Genomic DNA, 20,990 nt, shown 5'->3' with positions numbered 1-20,990 from the left:
ATCACCAATAAACACACAATATCCTGTAGTCGATCTTCGTTCTGAGGCAGAACCAGCCCAATCTGCATCACTATATCCTTCAATATCATTGTGTCCATGATTTTGATACAGCAACCCTTTTCCAGGAGCACTCTTAAGATACCTGAGAATCCGTATAACAGCATCCCAATAACTTGTACGAGGGGTATCAAGAAATTGACTCACCACACTCACTGCAAACGAAATGTCAGGTCTCGTTACAGTGAGATAATTTAATTTACTCAGTCTTCTATATTGCTTAGGATCATCAAGTAATGCACCTTGATCTCCTGCTAATTTCACATTGAGATCCATAGGAGTATCCACAGGTCGGCAACCTAACATCCCAACTTCACTCAACATATCGAGTACATATTTTCTTTGACATAAATAAATCCCATATTTAGACCGAGGTACCTCAATACCCAGAAAATACTGTAGATGACCTAAATCCTTTGTCTGAAAGTTTGCCTACATATTGGATTTAAGTTTCTGGATCCCCACAACATCATCACCTGTAATCACAATGTCATCTACATAAACAACTATTAAAAATTTTACCAGCATTAGAATGCCGATAAAATACAGAGTGATCTACTCCACATCTTGTCAGACCGAACTCCATGACAACACTACTAAACCGGCCAAACCAAGCCCTCGGAGACTGTTTCCATCCATATAAGGATTTTTTCAAATGACAAACCAGCCGCGGATTCTCCCCCTGAACAACAAATCCAGGAGGTTGTTCCATATATACCTCTTGTTCCAAATCTCCATGCAGAAATGCATTTTTCACGTCCAACTGATGCAATGACCAATTATAAGTTGCTACCAAAGAGATAAGAAGACGAACAGAGATAATCTTTGCAACAGGAGAAAATGTTTCTAAGTAGTCTACTCCATACACTTGAGTAAATCCTCTAACTACCAGACGAGCCTTCAATCTATCAATAGAACCATTAGGCTGCACTTTTATAGTGTACACTCATTTACAACCAACAACAGGCTTACCTGAAGGACGAGGGACAAGATCCCAAGTACCATTTTGTTCCAAAGCAGACATCTCTTCTTGCATAGCTAATCTCCAACCAGGATGATTAAGAGCATAGGTAATAGACTTAGGAATGAAGATAGAATCAAGGGAAGCAACAAAAGAAGAATATGACATAGAGAGATGAGAATAAGAAACAATTAAAAATAGGATGGAAAGTACAATGTCTCTTACCTTTGCGTAAATTAATAGGAAGATCTAACTCAGAGGAGCGCGTCATACCTGGATTTGAAGATTGAGAGTTAATTGGTGAAGTGCGTGGCATATCAGGAACTTTCTCAACTATGGAACGACGAGAGTAAACTTGAAGATGACAAGATAATCGAGCTATGGAATCTGGTGGACTAGATAACTTAGGTAATAAAGGGGAAGGGACTGGTAAAACAGGAGAGAAAAAAGAGGGACACTGGTCTAACTCACAAGACATCTTTGTTTTATAAAATATGGAGTGGATTCAAAGAGAGTAACATCAGCACAAGTAAAAAATTGATTTAAAACTGGACTGTAACATCTATACCCTTTTTGCGCTAGTGCGTATCCTAAGAAAATACACTTAATAGCACGAGAATCTAATTTATCCACCCCGGGGGCAAGCTGATGAACAAAGCATACACATCCAAAAATACGAGGAGGCAATTTAAACACAGGTTCATGAGGAAAAAGAATGGAGTAAGGTAATTGACCTCCAAGAATATTAGATGGCATGCGATTAATTAAATAACATGCAGTTAGAACTGCATCACTCCAAAATTGTTTGGGCACATTCATGTGCAACAACAGTGTTCGAGCAATTTCGATTAAATGTCCAATTTTTCTTTCAGCAACTCCATTCTGTTGTGGAGTGTGAGGACAAGAGGACTGATGAATAATAATAGACTTAGTCATAAAGGTATTAAAAGGAGTGAAAAAATATTCATTCGCATTATCACTGCGAAGTATACGTACAGGCACACCCAATTGATTCTTTATTTCTGTAACAAATGCACAAAAAATAAAATATAATTCTGAACGATCATTCATTAAATAAAGCCATGTAACTCTGGAAAAATCATCAACAAAGACTACAAAATATTTAAAACCTAACTTTGAAGTGACTCGACTAGGACTCCAAACATCAGAATGAACTAACAAAAAGGGTTCAGAAACCCGTTTATTGACTCTAGGAGCAAAAGAAACACGATGATGCTTTTCTAACTGACAAGACTCACATTCTAACGAAGATAATTGACTCAAAGTAGGAACCAACTTTTTCAAATTTTGTAAAGACGGATGATCTAAACGACAATGAATTTCAAGAGGAGAAACAGTAGCAGGACATGCTATCGGACCATTGAAGTTGAGAAAGTAAAGACCATTATGCTCATGCCCTCCATCAATCGTCCTCTTTGTCTTCAAATCCTGAATGATAACAGAATCAGAAGAAAAAGTAACTGTACACTGTAGAAATTTAGTGAGCTTACTAACAGACATTAGATTAAAGGGCAAATTGGGTACGTAAAGAACAGAAGACAGCGGAAGTGATTGATTAATTTCTACAGTGCTTAGTCCTTTAACTTTAGTGGTAGATCCATAAGCTAAAGTAACATGAGGAAAAGGAGTAGACTCTTGAAAATTAGAAAATATTTTAGAGGTACCTGACATATGATCAGTAGCCCCGGAATCAATAATCCATGAGTCATTACCTTTTTGTGCTAAAAAAGTAGAGGGAAGAGATGCGTGATTTGTAACTTGGTACTGTAGGAATTTAACATAATCTTCCTCAGATATAGTAACAGTCTTCTGGGACCCATGTGCTGAAAAACTCGATTCAATTTGGTCAGTGATAACCGCATTAACAAACCTTTCAACCATGACGAATAGCACGTCAAACCAAAGACAAGGTCAAAACTCGAGATGACAGTGACGTGTGAACAATATGCCGTGAACAGTGCTGCGCCGTGAACAGTGATGCGTGAACAGTGTTGCGATAAACAGTGCGGCTGAACAGTACTTTTGACTAGATATTTAACCCTAACCCTAGGACTTTTGCTCTGATACCATGTTAACAGGTATCTTGGGAGGAAAATATCTAGTCACCGTATTATGAGTGACCAACTAGTATTTATAGGAGTACAAACCTAACAAACTATTTACAAGAATGCCCTTACTAATTTATTATCTACAAGAATACTTATATTCTCTTAACAGCCTCATTCAGCTTTTCACTAAAATAAGCTATTGGATGACCTTCTTGACTTGGAACTCCACCAATCCCGACATGAGAAGCATCACATGCGATCTCAAACACCTTAGAAAAATCTGGCAGCCTAAGCACTGGAGCTTCGGTCATTCGCTTCTTTAATTCTTCAAAAGCCTTAGCCGTAGTTTTTGTCCATTGATGCTGTCCCTGCTTCATGCAATCAGTGATGGGAGCCATAACAGAGCTAAACCCCCTTATAAATCTCCTATAAAATGAAGCTAGCCCATGGAAACTGCGACCCTCCTTCAAATTAGTAGGAACTGGCCAATCTACTATTGCCTTCACTTTTCCTGGATCAGCAGCTATCCCTTCATTTGAAATGACAAAACCCAAAAATTCCACACTAGGAGCCATGAAGGTGCACTTCTTCAAGTTGATAGAGTTTTTCTTGACGAAGAACTCTCATTACTTGTTGAAGATGGTTAATGTGCTCCTCTTTGTTCTTGCTGTAAAATAAGATATTATCGAAATAGACAACCACAAAACGGCCAATAAAGGGCTGAAATACCCGCGTCATGAATCTCATAAAGGTGCTGGGAGCATTAGAGAGGCCAAATGGCATCACTAGCCACTCATAGAGACCATCCTTCGTCTTAAAGGCTGTTTTTCACTCATCACCCGGATGAATTCTGATTTGATAGTACCCCTTTCGCAAGTCAATTTTAGTGTAGATAGTTGACCCAGCCATCATATCAATCATATCATCAAGTCTGGGTATGGGAAACCTGTACTTGATTGTTATCTTGTTGATTGCACGGCTATCTACACATATTCTCCAGGTTCCGTCTTTCTTTGGAGTCAATAAAGCCGGCACTGCACAAGGACTTAGGCTGGCATGAATATGTCCTTTGTCCAAGAGCTCCTCTACTTGTCTCTTAAGTTCAGCAGACTCACTCGGGTTCATGCGATAGGCAGGCAAGTTAGGAAGTTGAGAGCCTGGTATCAAATCTATTGCATGCTGGATATCACGCATAGGTGGTAGTCCATGAGGCAAATCTTCAGGAGCTACATCAGAAAAATCGGACAGCAATTTGACAATTTCTGGAGGCACTTCTTCAGAGTTGACAACTGCTGAAATTTTCACCTCCCTGAAGACTAATACCATAATAACTCCTTGCTCCTTGCTCTCCCTTTCAAATTGCTTCTTGCTCAAAATCTGAAGAGGTTTCTTCCTTGTCTCAATCACTTCATTAACTCCTGGCTTCTCTTGTTTGGTTGGTTTCTTCTCGTGAAACTTCTTCATAGTTTCAGCACTCATAGGCTTTAAGACAATCTGCTGGTCATTAAACTTGAATGAGTAAGTATTTGACTTTCCATTATGATTCACATCCTGATCATATAGCCAAGGTCGACCAAGAAGTATGTGAGAAACGGTCATTGGAATAACGTCGCACCATATAGTATCGCTGTAAGGTCCATGTTTAATGGACACCAAGCAACGTCTCGTTACCGGTATAGAGCTACTGTTGATCCAAGCAACCTTGTAAGGTTTAGGATGTGGCTCTGTAGGCAAATTTAACCGTTGTACGGTAGATTCTGAAACCACGTTCATGCTGCTGCCACCATCAATAATTAGCTTTCTAGTCTCTTGCCCACAGCACACTAAGGTTTGAAAGATTGAAGTTCTTTGCCAGTCTTCCTTTTGTGACTTTGGTGCACTAAGGAGACGCCTCACAACCGAGAGATAAGACGTGTCTTCTTCTTCGTCTTCCAAATCATCAACATTAAGTTGCGCTATCTCAGTCAAATAATCAGCACCTTCATCTTCCTCGACCTCTAGATTTTCCTTATCTCTGAAATCAGCGCCAAAGTGCAAGTTCCTCTTGTTCGGGCACTCCCATGCCATGTGTCCCTTCAAACCACACTTGAAACATCCATCTTTGTTCTTGTTTCTTTCATCGATTGTGGAAGTCTTAGTCTTGGTCTCCGCAGGCTTGGAAGTTGCTTGAGCTGCTGCTGATCTATATGGCTTGCCGTTTGCAGTGAATCTTTTAGGAATTTCCTCCCCACCTTGAGTATTGATCCTCTTAAGTGGTGGCTGCTGCAGGCTCTTTTCAAGTCTAAGAGCTGTTTGGAATGCATTGTCAACTGTGTAGATATCCCGTCCCATCAATCCTTTGCGAATTTCAGGTCTCAAACCCAACTTAAATCTGGATAAAGCTTGTGCTGAACTTTCGGTGCCTCCGCAGCGAATTTTCAGCTCCTCAAACTTATTCATATATTCAGCAACTGTCATTCTTCCTTGCCTTAAGCTAGTCATGTCATCAAAAAGGTCAGCTTCATAGTGTAGAGGCACGTACTTTCTCTTCAAACGCAGCTTCATCTCTTCCCACGTCAAGTCTAGTTGTCCAGCAAGTCGAAGATCATGCTCGACTCCTGTCCACCACACCTGGGCTTGTCCAACAAGTTTCATGATAGTAAACTTAACTTTTCTCTCATCAGTCATATCATACCAGTCAAAATAGCGTTCCAAAGTAGCGAGCCAATCAGAAAAGACTTTAGGATCAATTCTTCCATCGAAATCAGGGATATCTACTCTTACCCTTTTTGTGATGTCTCCTGCGAAATCATAAGTGTCTTGTCTTCCTTGCCTTGCTGATTGAACAATCTCATCAGCCATGTCAAAAAGAGAAGCTTGTGGCCTTCCAAAAGATTGATTTATTCTATTTTCACTCCTACTAGATTGTTTCCCGATTATGTGTTCAGGCTGTTCGAGATGCTCAGGTTCCTTTCCATTGTTTTTGTCCCCAGATCCGGGCTCACCGTTGCCTCCAGATTCAGGGATTTGCTGTTGCTCGGTATTAAAGATTTTGTCTTCTAACACAGCAACCCTCCCTAAGAGAAGATTAATGATGTTATCCCGTTCCTTGTCTGTGTATCGACCTCTAAAATTCAACCCACTTCTTGTCGTCATGGGAAAGCCTTGCTCGGATACCAAAATTGACGCAGCACGAACACTTGGTAGGCACAACAGCGTTGTAGAAGGGCTTATATATTGAATATCACCGAACTTAAAATAGCAACTTGAAATAGGCTGGCAAATTATGCTTAAGAAGGTAAAACTGGTTGGTAGTTCTAGGAATCACTCCTAGGAATCTTTAGGTCTCACACCTAAAGTTGGGATGCATCACACAGCCCTAAGGGAGACGTTAAGTCTGCAGGAATATTTTATTAAATGACCAAAAACTGCCTTCTCTTTGTGGAGAAGTTGATATTTATAGACACTAGGACAAATCCCTTTCCAATCCTAATTAGGATTCCTATCTAGGACAAATCCCTTTCCAATCCTAATTAGGATTCCTAACTAGAATAGAATTATAACTAGAAAGCTAGAAGGCTAAGCTTCCTTATTCCCTATAACAACCAAATTACTAATTACCAAGAATAACTACTAAACAAAAATTACTGTAAACATAAAATTCCTGCAGCTAATTCAAATTACTAAAATACCCCTGCCGACAGAAATCAGAAAATAAACTCCATAGGATTCAGGCCAACTCCCAAGTTGGTTCCTTGTCATCAAAAGCATGCCAAATCAATGCCTGGGCATTCGGCATATCCTTCCCACGTCTCCTATAAACCTTAGTGGACTTTTGCCACTTATCGCTATCAAGAATATACGATTCAATGCACCAACTAATTGGAAATTAAATGAAAGCTACATGCTCAAGTGACAGCATGAATATACATGGGACATGGGAGGTTAGTCAATGGTATAATACTTTACCCAAGTGTTGTGCATAATGAGATGGCCATTAACAATTCATGAGGCACAGTTTAGGATTTTTACGAACTTTGTCATTCCTCAAAACAATGAAACACTATCAATCAACTAAAATCAGAAACCATCATATTCAGTAGCACAGTGATTGTTTTCTAAAAGTAATAAGTATATAGGTCATTAATTCATTCAAACAGGATCAGTTAATGAAGAACTCAATTGAAACCAGAACCCACCACCAAAAGCAGATGGTTGAAATTGTACATTCAGTTCACAGTAGCAGTCTCCATTTGACCAGGCTCACCTGCTTGCAAGAGGTGAATACCTCCCCAAGTCATCAGACTCTGGATTTTTCACACCACCACCACCCCCCAAAGCACTCTGGTGGTTCCCCAATAAATCCCAGTCTGTTGTTGTCTGAGGGTCTGAAGTCATAGGGATCTTCCCATTAGAATATGGTGGTTGAGGCACCAATTCAAGCCCATTTCTTATCTGAGAACAATATGTGAATTTTATAAATCCACTGGGATGTCGCTACAAAAAAATTCTGATAAAAAATAAAAATAATGCCCTACCCCAGAAGAATGAGATGGCGACGGAGAAAAATTCGAGGGGTTTACATCAGAACGCCAAGGTGCCAACTGGTACTGGGACTCCTTTAACTTCGCCTACATTGACAGAGATACAAGCACCAAAGTTGTGGAATTTCTTTAGGTTATGAGAAACTGGGTAGTAAACCAAGTACTTGAAAATAAGCAAGAAAGTTATATCCTATTCTATCTGCATCTAGAATTCACAATGTTCTTCAGCACCTCCAACCTACCTCTGTGACAAGAAGCTTCTCCTGCATGTGTCTAAACAGTACCTGAAAGAACAGGATATCAGGAGTCCACCATATGTAACGGCCCATTTCAAAGGAAAAGGAACATTTCTATACATATATATCTTACAGAATTTGGGCATGCTAGTTTCAATTTATGAGTTTTACACATTACCATATACATACAATGTGATAAACTACTAAATCAAATTAAAGACTACTTTGGAGTAAGATGGAAGTAGAAAACCAACGAATTTATGCAAAACCTGTTGTTTTCATTATGTATCACTACGTGTTATTTCCATCTATAGAGATATCAATTTAGTGGACTTAGCAAAGCCATACATGTCTCTTTGTGTGGGCATGTATGTATATAGGTGTCACTCAACTGCCACTTTATTATAGATGTGTAGGGAAGAGAGAAAAAGAAGGGGTGGGGGGGAGGGGGGGAAGAAGATCTGAGGAGAGTATTTTGCTGGGCTTTCTTCTCATTTCTCTTATGGATAATCATAGGATGTCCCTGCCTCACCACCTCCCATGTTTTCTTCTCAAAGCCAGAAGAAGAAAAATTGGAACTTGAATAAGCAGAAAGAGAATGAATGGCCAATTGAAGAGAGAAGGAAGAAACTAAAGTAGGTCAAGGTGGCAGGTGACGGGAGCAAGTGTACCATGCGCAGTACAATGGTACTTCAACAAAATGTTCTAGACTTGAGCAAAATGGAGTTTTAATCATAAAAAATTTGCAGACCAGCATGGATGGATGTGAAAGATGAGGCAGCAGCAGAGGCACACTCAGACTGAGGGCATTCTATTCTTGTAACCGAATTAAGTGGTGCACTGCCTGCAGAAAACAATCTTTGGCCACCGATCTTCAGTGCCTCTAATAGTAAAATATACATAAGGTGGAATGTTTATTTCAAGTATCATAGTCAACATTTTTGGAGTTGATGCTTAAAAAAGTTGCAGATTATCACGTTATGCTCTCTCTCCCACGTCCAAATAAGATCTGATTGAACAACTATCCTCTTCATGCCCTTCCAAATCTCTATTATCACAAGAAAATATTTCCCCGTAGACCATTATTTAATACTGAACATGTTAGAACATATTCTGCCATCGGGGAACTCAGTACGTGCATTACTTTTAATAGAGTTGAAGAAACTTGAATGTGTATTGTTGACAAACAAACAATGACTTTAAAGCATCAAATTGTCTTAAAGTCTTGAAAAGCAGTCAGCTCTCTTGCTTAGTTCATTGTAAAAAATGGTCTATGCTATTGAAGTCAATTCACAAGCCCCTTGACAAACCTAAAACTCCATACATGGACCCCATATATCTCTGAAAACCAAGACTACCATCCGTAGAGCTGAGACCAATTTAGATCTTGTTTGCAATGTCTTATAGGAAGCCCCTGAATCTACGAAAGATGCACGTAAGCAAGATAAAGAGCTGAAGAAGCTTGGAATATGTGTATGTTTGAATCAAACAATGCCTTTAAAACATGATAAGCATTCCAATAGTGGCCAGCCACTTGCCGGGCCCATCTTGGAAATGCAAATACTTGAATTGTTTCACGAGCTCTCTTGCAAACAACCTAAACAATGATATGTGAATCCCATACATCTTCGAAAACCAACTAAAGCAATCATTTGAAGAGTTTGTGGATCAATTTGGCTGTCTTCTGCAATGTCTTATGGCAGATCATTGAATCGACTAAACATATGTCCTAGTTATCTCCATAGAATGTCTCTCTAAACATACATATGCTAAAAACTACAAAGATATATTAATGGTTGAGTGATGGAGAGAGGCAAGGAGTAAGGGAGCTAACAAAAACATCTTGACAATGTCTGACAAGCTATAAGTGTGATGTAGATTTGTACTAGAGCAAATGAAGAACCAATTTTGTGTTACGCACACTTTCAGAGGAAAATGAATGGTAAAGTCAGTCAGATACATGTTTTATTTCAACTAATCCCAGCTATTGAAATTTAACCATCCCGAGGCTAAATTGACACACTTTTTTCAAGACAACATGAAAAGAAAGGTTAACAATCAAAGTAGAGACAGTAAATTTACATATAGAACATGCAATGCACATAAGCTCAAAAATGGATGCTTAAATCCTAGGTATCATTGCCTAGTTTACCCTCTTCTTTTTGCCTTCCTCCACTGTTATAAATTTCCCCATCTAAAAATAGATTGACTAATTCCATAACTTGCATCCTCTTCAAATGAAGGCAAGTTAATAAACAAGTGTTAGCAGGTTTTCATGATGATTAATATTAGTCCATCTAACACATCAATAGAAACGGAAACACAAAAAGTTCAAAAGCATTTGTCAAGCACATCAAGTTTTACCAGCCCACCCTCTTCTTTGCAAAAGTCCAACAGCATTGCCCCTTAACATCCACAAAAGTTGCAATTTAAGATTTAAGAAGTTGAGAAGGAGAAAGGGAAATTCCTAAAATTATAAATAAATGGTTCAAATTTGCACACAGATTGAGAAAAGTAAAGTTTGACCAAAACAGATCAGCTACCAAAGCAACTCTTTCCATCATTGCCCCTCAATTAAACTTCAACATTTTTTTTAGTTGAGTTTGGAATTTTAAAAAGGCACAAGTACCAAAATACAAAGATGATTTCTAACATTACTTATTGGAAGAACATTACTTAATTGTTTTTTCTTTGAACTTGTATTAAGGGCACAAGAGGAAAATGAAGCTTCAGTTATTTCCATGTTAAACCATGACAAATATTTTGCACAAACGAAAATAGCAACCAAGACATAAACTAAGATGGAGGGAGCATCTTTTCATCTACTATTTCAACACCGCAGCAAACAAAGCAGTGAGTTCACCACGACAGCAACCATTCATTTGCTTGAAATGCATTACATAAGCAGAAAGACCAAGTTCATTCTAACCTTGACATGACTGACAATGGTTTGTGCATCAGCTGCATGTGGTTGAAAAGCATACTCAGCAAGAAGAGGCATTAACGAAGATACAAACGTTGATCTCTCTTGCTGTGCTGCCTGAAAGAACCCAAAAAGATTAAGATAAGGTAGACTCAATTATTTGTAGGGAAGCAGATAAATCCCTGAAAACATTGAAACGACTAGGAAATTGCTAACTCTTACCAAGTCCAATTTAAAACACATAAACAACAGAAGTCAGTATATCTTTTACTTAGGACCATCCATCTCATCAGGTAAGGTACTAGACCACAATGTTGTTAAAAGAACTAAAATGAACAATTTAAGGTTAAAAATTTGTTGATTACTCGTCCAGCCACCGAACAAATGATGTGATAAAATGCTTGATAAAAGCTCAGAATCAAGCGACATATCCCCGATATTCGAAGACTGAAAAATAATTCAGAAGTTTATCTTTCAAAGCTCACACAGAATTTTGTAGAACACTTAAAGGAACATAATCGTTACAAGCTCCGTGCTACACCACCATACCATCAAGGACCCAACAAAAAAAGGGAAAAAAAAAAGGACAGCTATCCTTCAGCTCCTTATTTGGTTATTCCATATTTTTACTTGTTCAATAACCACCATTTGCAATGACAAAGTTGCTTTTGCATTCCTATCTAATCAAACTAAAGCCACTAACTAGTTACTGCCTCAACAATCAATAAACACATCTAACGTGATCAGTCGTCCAACCTATCAAAAAATACGCATGTAGCATGCCCTAGATGCATTAGATTGACCACTATTCTTTTCGTGCTGGCTGAGAAATTGCAGTGCACTGAATTCCAGAAGAAGGAAGTCATTCCCTCACAAACATAACTCCGTACCAGTTCAAATCATGCAAAGGAAAAAGGATAAGCTCACCAAGTATGGTGGTTCTCCCTTATATAGGGCATGGCCATCAAGACCAGTAAGGGCTGCAGATAGCTTTTTTCCCCCAGGGGGAGGGTAGGGAGTGGTGTAGAGAGGTCAAAGCAAAGTGAGATTACCCCAGAATAAGACAAATCATCATACAATATATACCTGTAATGCATATGTTAGGCGTATATTTTCTTCTATTATGTCTTGCCTATAGGAAATTGCTTTAGATGCAGCATCAACAAGATCCTGTTGCTGTTGATCAAAGGCCTATCACAAAAGAGGAAAATAAGTTCCACAACTCCTCTTGAAGGATTAAATTACACAAAGAATATTCAAAATCAGGAGCTAAACCAAATAATGCCCACCATACGCATATATGCAATGCGCTTCTCCAACACATATTTCTCATTCCTTATTTGTGCTTCCTACCAACAGAAATATTTTTTCAGTTACCTAGGAACAGAATGAACAACTGTCAAGCACGCAAATTTGAAAACCAAAATTCTCCACCTGTTTACCTTAACTGAATATTCTGCAAGATGCTTTCTTAATCGCAAAATCTCTTCTTCATGTTCCCGATTATTCAAAGCAAGATCCTAAAGACATTCATTTGATCAAATCCTCAGACAAACAAAAATGTATTATATTTTGTAGTCACTTGTAGTTAAGTTCTTGAAAGAAACCCTTCAATGTAACTACCTGCGCCACAGACATCAGTCCCTGTGTGGGTAAATTTTGTTGTGGATTCAACTCTTCATCAGCTTGAAACCTAAAAAAATCAATCTAATCTCATAATGATGCCTCTGCATACTCATTGCATATCCTGCTCTGTTAATAATGCTACTAATGCATAGATATCAAGTACCTGCTAGTAGAAAATGATGTTGTAGATGGTGAAGATTGTTGGGAAAACCCTATATTCTCTGTTGCCACCTGACCACCACTGAAAACATTCAATGTGCCATTGGACCTGCTATTTTCAGATTGAACTTCTGCACAAGCTTGCATTACAAGATGGTCATCATTGTTAACTAAATCTTTGTTTGGAATAACTGCGTTAGGCAAACCACGACTAGAAGAGTTGTCCAAACTTGCGATCCGATCTACTTGGTTTTCGACCCCAAAGACAGGCTGATTATCATAAGAAGCTATACGAGCATTATCACCAGAATGATTAATCAGATCTGAATGATGCACTTTCAGGTCATTTGATCTCTGCAAAGGATTACCATCAAGTAAAAGATAGTGTTGACAAAAAGAAATTGGAACTTTCACGATAATTACATGGCAACAGTCATGAATTAAAAAAGGGAAGGCAGCAAGAGTGCAGCAGCAGCAAATACTTATCTAATTCATTGTTCCAAACAACATATGCAGCTAGATTGCAAGCTTTTATTAGTTACTTCAGTACATGGTGATGACAGCCGGAAAAAAAAAAAAGCAACTTATATCTTCCACTTTTCTAGATAAAAGAGTCCTATTGAGAATAATTATCCATGACTTGAAACATCTGATATCATATCACTACATAATTCAGTTGTTTTGCTTCATAATCCCTGTGTATGCAAATCTTTTCACCAAGTTGACAAATATATAACAGAACTCATCATGCATGTGCAATTTAAGTAATAATATATTAATATAGCAATCATATATTGGAAAGGGATACTTAATTTCCAATCATTAATTGACACACATTTTTGCATTTTCCACTTACATTAGCTTATGTGTTATTCACATATGGTTTTTCTTTTCCTTCTTAGATGAACGAAAGTAGGTACAGATCCTAAAAGGCTAAAGGACAAAATATTAAACAGTTAGAAGCTTTCTAATCAGAAAAACGAGGCCATCTAACCACCATTTGAAAGTATAGTGGTGGCTTTCCTATTAATGAAGTATTGATATGGACATCTATCAATGTCACTTTTAAGGCAAGATGTCTTATAGTTGATATAAAGCTGATAGCAACAAAGTATAAAGCATCTATCAAATGTGTGGTGTTAAACAACCTAGATATCTGCTTCTTCAAATGAAACAGAACAAAGTCATACATTGCTCAAGACACAAACAGGTGGCTGGATGTGTGAAAGAGAATGAGAAAAAATCTAAGGCAAGAAGCAAGTGGTAATGAGCCCAAAGTGGTAAAAAACATATGCCATCTTTCTTGAGCCTCGAGAGTCTGGAGAAAATTTATTACTCCCAGGAAGTGCTTATTTTCCAAGCCTAACAAGTCTTGTTGAACTCATTCTGAAAACATGTTTAAAAATTCAGGCATATTTAGGAGCTCCCTGCTGGAGTGGAGACAGAAGATTTAAGATAGATGAAGGAAAAACAAGGTTCTTTACTAGAACAAGACTTTGTCTTGAGGATGCAGTGACAATGAGGGAACTCAGACTATAGGAAATCTTGGTCCAAGGGGAACCTGCAAGGAAATCTTAAATGCTACGAAAGACACTACCAATTATTACAGGAGAGTGCATCTAAATTTAGAATCTCAGATCAGTTCCCACTGGAATCAAGGAATTCAAATTTCTAGGTTTTGCAAATTAAAAATCCAAATTAGGCACATTCACCTCATTAGACAATCCCAGAAAAGACTTCCATCGACTGCTTCTTAACAGAAAGTAAATACTCCATTAGCGAGTAGCATTATAAACAACAGCATATTAGCAGAATAAGTATTATGAAGCATATGCTGCACCAAGAATAATATGAAAGATATGATAATAAGCATGTGCACAAAATCTGTGACAATGGAGCATATATGGTGCAAATGCTAAAAAAGAAAGGTGCCTAGAGAGTATTTCCACCAAATATTTTTAAGATATTCAAACTATATGATAAGACCAAGGCAATCAGAATTTCGTATTACCAGCCAACTTGAAATGAAACCTGGCAAGATGGATAATACAGAAAAAAAATCATGGGAAAAAGGACATACATATTTTTCAAGTTCTTGAATCTTCTTCTGAAGTTCAGCCCTCAAACGATTGTTTTCATCCACCTGCAAATGAAATCCAAACTTTAAACAGCTATACTGAACCACTAAAAGAACTAGCAATCAAGAGAGTTTATCATACGGTACAATCTCTTTTTCCAACATAATGAAATTCCACAAACAGAAGATATATCATTTTATCATGCAAGGCACAACACAAATATTTGCATAAAAAATATAGGAAACATCTGAAATCCCAGAGCAAGAGCAAAATAGACAATCTGATAAGCAAACAGGAAGTAAAAATCTGGAAGCAGACAAAATTGTCAATGCATGGACAAACACTAAAGTAGATAGAGCATGTTTATGCAATTCAAGGTAACAACCGGGATTTAAGACTTCAAGAAGAACTATTTAGCATAATCAGCAGTAGGCATGTCAAAAGCACCCTCCTCCTATTCATTGCTAGAACCCTATTAAAACCAAAGTTTTGCAGTATCAGAAGTGTTGTACAATACAACAGGTAGGCAACAATGTAGCAGCAAAGTGAAATTGCAATCAGATCTTTACCTAGATCCATGATAGTAGAACCAAAGAGTCCCTAATCCTGACAATCAGAAAGGACTAAATGTAGCTAAAAAGTGATCTAAACAAGTTCTTGGAACACATTCACCTTCTGCAGAAGGGTCTGAATAGAGACAACAATTACTACAACTAAAGTAGACTATTCAGCGTAAAAGCCATTTTTCATCTAAAATCAAACCATAATACCACCACTGCAAGAGATAATTTTCCATCATATCCAATGTTCTAAAACAAAACAACTTTGAACATGCAGATTTTTGCTACATAGTCTGGAGATTTCAAAACAGAAGCTCAAACAATCACAGGCAAAATCCGTTTTGCTCTTTAGAAAAACAGGATATATAGTGCAGGAGTTCCATACTAAGTTTCTTCCTCACCTTGTATGGCAAAATGAACCATCACAATAATGGGCTGGCAAAATTGGACATGGAGTCTGCTGAAAATTTGCTAGCACTAAAGTAGTTGGAATAGTTTGATAGGAGGCTTGTCAGCTGGATGAACCAAAGCGAGGGCATACACACTTCTTTTTGGATATTGGCATAATTTATGAGCTACAGGGAAACAAATAAAAAAAAATCTTGGCTTGAAGAAGTTGCCAGAGTGACAAAAGAAGCTATTCCAAGAGATAGCTGGGGGCCAAAAATGAAAATCAAAAGAAGCTAACAACAAGGAAGAAGAAAAGGAGGGGAAAAATGAAAAAGCACACCATAAAAAGAACAGGAAATGAATTTAAAGCACTTCATTCTATAGAAATAAATTCAAGGCATTTGCATAAAATCTATAACAAAATACCCAGAAAGTGTTTTTTTGGGGGGGGGGGGGGGGGGGGGTGGCAGCTAAGCCTTGATCTCTACAATCCCACATAGCCTTGTAATGCTGAAGTAGAGATACATGACATCAATTCAGAATTCTCATTTTAGGGCAAAGGTCCAAAAAAACTTGCTGCAAAAAGATATTTGTGCAGCATCCATTATTAAAAAATTCTGCTTCTTCATCTTCTTTTCCTCCTTTTATTATGAAGAAGGGGTGATTACATGGATTTGTTTTTTGCACAGAAGCTGAGGATCTACAATATGGGTGTGGCTGTAATATTGTTATGATATGGAAATGAGAGATGGGCGCTTGTCAGCTGGCCATATCTCCATTATTATTTGGGACATCAGACATGCATAGGTGCTACTTTATGCAAGAGAATAATCTTTGGTCTGACTGCTAAAAGTTGATATGCACTTGTGTGTATGAGATGTCATGGACCTCATGGACTTTTCAGGGGATGCAGGAGTTATTCAGGTGATGTAATGAAGGCAGCTCATGATTGAAAAGTCAGGCCTAGCCGGTTTGCCTAAGCAACTGACTGAATTTTCATGATGAGTTACATAGTTTTAGAAGTGAGCAGTAATTCTACACTGAACATGAAGACTAACACCAAAACACTTTCCTGCATCAATCACCCGATCCCCAGTCAGTGCTTTTGCAACACATAAATCAACACTCAGGCTCTGTTTGACTAGCAAGAATTCGTATGGGAAAATAAATTGGGAGACAGTGGGGGGGGTAAACAAAGTAATTTTTCATAGCATGTTTGTCTAACCAGAAAATAGCGTAAAGAAACTGCACATGATGTTGTTGGCTCGATTGAACTCTTTCAAAAAACAAGATTTCCTAAAAATAGTTGCCATTTTAGGCTCCAAAATAGGCAGCATGTATTCAAGGAGTGTCTCATTGAAGCTTGAGCAAAATCAATGAAATCCTTACTTTCAGATTTCTTTGAGCTTTCTCATTGATGGCATCCAATGTAATATAAAATTTTTTGAGCGTAAAGTGCATCCATAGTCATCAAACCATTTCAAAGTCTCATTTTTCCTACTAAGCTTCTTTTGCTACTAAACTTCATTTCAAAGTCTCCTTGAACGTATTGATGTTCATTATTTTGGCAATTTAGCAAATTTGCCTCAATTATCCCTGAACCCATTGCACCTGACGTGCACAATACCACCCATGCAATACCACCCCATGGACATTTTTCTCACAATTTCTCAATAACTGCTGTCACCAATCCATTTCAGATATTCATTTCACCTGTTGAACTTTTATTTTTATGTCATTTCACCCATTGAACTTCCAGATGTGCACTAGGGATTTTTTTGAGAAATGGCAGAAATGCACCAGGGGAAAGGTATGCATCTTCCTTTAACAGAGAGAAACTAATGCAAAGGCCAAAAACAATCACATTTAACAGCTCAATGGATGGGAAAGTTGGGGCAGGGGAGAGCCAAAGTGGGAAGCATCAAATTTGCAGTCTGGTCACCACTGTTCACATCAAACAAATTCTAATAATACAAATCTACCGCCATACTGAAAATTGTCATATCTAGCATAGATCTTGAGACAAAAACCAAAAAACTTATTTTAATACACTCAAAAAACATACAGGAAACCACATAAATATGACAGGAAACAAATGCAGCTTCCCAAAATTGATAAGAAAACTGTCTGTAACCAGCACCAGGCCACATGATTTACAATATACAGCACTATTTGATATACATAAGGATACCTTTTGCATGCAAAAGCATCTTGAAGCAGCCTTATCTCAGAGTAGCAAAAAAAGTTACAGCCAAAGAAGGGATTCCAAATGACCAAAATGTCGAATACTTGTTTGTCCAGTCTTTCTTTTCTTTAGCTAAATACAGCTCCAGAACTACCGTGATTTAGGTTTTTCACCTTAAATTGTTCAAAATTTCCCACTTATACTAACTCATTATTCCTAAACTTTCCCATGCCAAACCACATATATGAGCAGGTAGCCTTTAGACCAAATTATCCTGCAACCTTCCTCATCAGTTAAAGAGTATCCAACATCATGATCAATGATTCAACAGAACACATAACATGCTCCTAGGCCAGAAACCATTGACAATAACTACAGATAGGCCGCATAAGAATGAAGACTGACATTACCAAACAAAATCACTTTCATCTTTTCTCATCCAAAAAGAGGTCAAATGGTATGCAAACAACTACCGCCATGTAAACAAGTCCATCATAAAATTATTTTCAATCTAAGTGAACTCAACACAGACTGAACATATATTTTTTATTTAAAACAAAAACTCCAGAAAAATTTAAGACAATCGTTAGCCAGAGACCATTAAGAATAACTCGAGCTAGGCCTCATAAGAATCTATACTAACATTACCAAACAAGATTACTTTCATCATTATTCATCCACAAAATGTCAAATGATATACAAACAACTACCACCATTCAAACAAATTCATCATAATAGTATTTTCAATCTAACTGAACTCAACGTAGACTGTACAGATTAAAATAATTTGAAAAAAAAGGAAAAAAAGAAAAAATAAATAAACCTGTTGCTTAATGGTAGCCTCGGCAGCTTCAACTGCTTTCATAACCTGAAACAATCCATCGTTGTTGTTGGGATTACTGCTGCTATTCATGCTATTATTGGAATCATTCACTGCCAAGCCTGCAAATTTACCAGCTAAATTGGCCTCTCCATTCTCCATCTGCATGTCACCCCCAAAAATTTACTCAAAAATAAACAAATGCATAAAAATCAGTCATTTCATACACATATACAAAGATTAATACTACCTTTCATTCAATTTATCCAATTCCAGGCCCCCCAACTCAAATTAATCGAGAGACCAAAACCCTAGAAAGAAGAAGAAGTTCTTCTGGGTCTGGCGAAAAAAAAAAACTACAAAAAAATTGATGGAAATATTGAAGTAGTAATCGGGATAAAATATTTTGGGTATTGGAAGAAATGATGAGAGTAATAAGTGATCATTATGAAAGGGTGGATGTAGGCATGGCCACGGTTCCAGAACCAACGGTTCTGGTTCCAGAACCGCCGGTTCTGGTTCTTCAAAGAGGTAGAACCAGAACCGCACCATATAAGATGGTTCTGGTTCTGGTTCCAGAACCGGCGGTTCTGGTTCTTCAAAAAGGTAGAACCAGAACCGCATAGTTCTGATTTCGATTCCTTATGGTTCCGGTTCTGGTTCTGGTTCCGGTTCCGGTTCCGTATGGTTATATACAATTTTATTTAATTTCTTATCCTTACCAATTTTAATACGAATATAACAATATATTTAAAATTTTAAATAAAATGTAAAAAAATAAATACAAAATAAATATCATATTTTAATTTTATTATTATTCTACAAAGTACGAAATAATAAATAGATAATAGATGAAGAAATTGAGAGTAGTTTAGAGATGGAAGAGAGAAGATTGATTTTGGTGTAGTAGAAAATAAAATTTCAAGTCTTATTTATAGGACAAAATGAAATTAAAAATTTGGAACGTTGTATTGTAACGTTCCAAATTTGTAACGTTGTATTGAAAATTTGGACAAAATTACAACGTTGAATTGTAACGTTGTAAACTTGTAATTCACCCTAACCCCCAATTTGTCAAATTTAGCAGGCAGCCACCTTTCTTGTTTTTTTTCTATCCTTTGCTTTGTTTCTTTCTTCCGTTGAGAGCCTGAGGACCTTTGTGCAAGTCAGGAGGAGCCCCCGAGAGCAAAAATTGAGAGCAAAAATTGTGGTGGCATCATGATGACCTTGGTCATCATGATGCCTCTACTTTTATTATTTTTTATATTAATTATTTTTAAATTTTTTAACGGTTCTGGAACCGGCGGTTCTGGTTCTGGTTCTATTTTTTAGAGAACCAGAACCGGAACCTTTATCCAAGGTTCTACTACGGTTCTGGTTCCACGGTTCTGGTTCCGGTTCTGGTCCGGTTCCAAACGGTTCGGTTCCGGTCCGGTTCCCGGTTCCAAGTGGAACCATGGCCATGCCTAGGTGGATGGAGTGATCGAAAAGGGAGAGGAAAAGGGGAAAAAAATATTTAGTCCCTTAAAACGATAGTTAAGTTGCTGCTTAGCTTTTTTTAATAATTTCGGGGACTGAGATTTACCTGCCCGGAAGTTGGACGGACCGCCCTCTCTGTGAAACGGTCAGTATTTCGGGTGGGATTGCTAATTAGACAGGGCAAGAGATCATTGGTCAAATTCAGGTTTCATGTTTTGCAATAAAAATCTTTTTAGTTAATTCTCTTTTTAATTGTTTTTTTGACAGCATTAAGAAAGGTTAAAATACGTGAGAGACCTATGATATGATACGGTCGAACGGTAGGATTTAAGAAAGAGTAAAACACAAATCCTGCTTGTGATATTGTGGAAAGACACGAAACCTACAATTTTTAAAAATTTTCAAATAATTACTTTGTAGTATGGTCCAAAGGTAGGATTTAAGAAAAGATAAAATAAACAAGGCTTCTTATAATATGCTCGAAATGCATAGGTTTCTTTAAAAAACTTGAAGAACTACCTTGTGATGTGATATGGTCGAAAGACAGGATTTAAGAAATGATAAAATACACAAGATTTCTTGTGATATGATCAAAACACATAGGACCCACAATTCTTTAATATATCCCAAATAACTACCTTATAGTTTTGAATACTAGTAGCAAGTCTTTTTTTTTTATAGATATATATATATATGTATATCTACCCAATCCCAACTATCACACACAACTACCAGCACTAGATTTCTTTCCACTCTCAATTGTTAAGTACATAGAATTCCTTTTCACTCCCAAATGTCAAGTATATAATTCAAACCCTAAACCTACCAATAACAAGTTCTTTTCTTTTTTTTCACCTTTTCTTCCCCAACTACAAGGCATACCACACCTTTTACATCCTCAATTGCGAAGTATAAGATGTAAAT

The 20,990-nt window shown here is 37.5% G+C and overlaps 1 protein-coding gene across 5 annotated transcripts in view; it reads right to left on the bottom strand.

Annotated features, from left to right (window-relative positions):
• Window positions 1-20,309, bottom strand: part of LOC113699133 (uncharacterized) — a 38,672-nt gene extending 18,363 nt beyond the window's left edge. Inside the window, exons 1-13 of one of the 5 annotated variants that reach the window (XM_072056823.1) lie at window positions 20,173-20,190; window positions 18,722-18,749; window positions 18,591-18,635; window positions 14,635-14,697; window positions 12,559-12,908; window positions 12,393-12,462; window positions 12,212-12,289; window positions 12,059-12,118; window positions 11,856-11,960; window positions 10,776-10,886; window positions 7,853-7,894; window positions 7,605-7,697; window positions 7,334-7,521 (exon numbers count right to left, since the gene is read on the bottom strand). In XM_072056823.1, the coding sequence (XP_071912924.1) occupies window positions 7,334-7,521; window positions 7,605-7,697; window positions 7,853-7,894; window positions 10,776-10,886; window positions 11,856-11,960; window positions 12,059-12,118; window positions 12,212-12,289; window positions 12,393-12,462; window positions 12,559-12,908; window positions 14,635-14,697; window positions 18,591-18,632 (1,202 nt within the window). In that variant the 5' untranslated portion in view covers window positions 18,633-18,635; window positions 18,722-18,749; window positions 20,173-20,190. Of the gene's footprint in view, window positions 1-7,333; window positions 7,522-7,604; window positions 7,698-7,852; window positions 7,895-10,775; window positions 10,887-11,855; window positions 11,961-12,058; window positions 12,119-12,211; window positions 12,290-12,392; window positions 12,477-12,558; window positions 12,909-14,634; window positions 14,698-18,590; window positions 18,750-18,837; window positions 19,043-20,172 lie in introns of those variants that run through there. The other 4 variants (XM_072056822.1, XM_072056821.1, XM_027219257.2 and 1 more) reach the window with 4 other exon arrangements.
• Between the last annotated feature and the right edge of the window lie 681 nt (window positions 20,310-20,990).

The sequence above is a fragment of the Coffea arabica genome, chromosome 7c (genome assembly GCF_036785885.1).
Source record: "Coffea arabica cultivar ET-39 chromosome 7c, Coffea Arabica ET-39 HiFi, whole genome shotgun sequence".
In the NCBI taxonomy this organism is placed as follows: Eukaryota; Viridiplantae; Streptophyta; class Magnoliopsida; order Gentianales; family Rubiaceae; genus Coffea; species Coffea arabica.
Note: the sequence above shows the minus strand (reverse complement) of the source record. Positions and strands in the feature narration are given on the sequence as shown.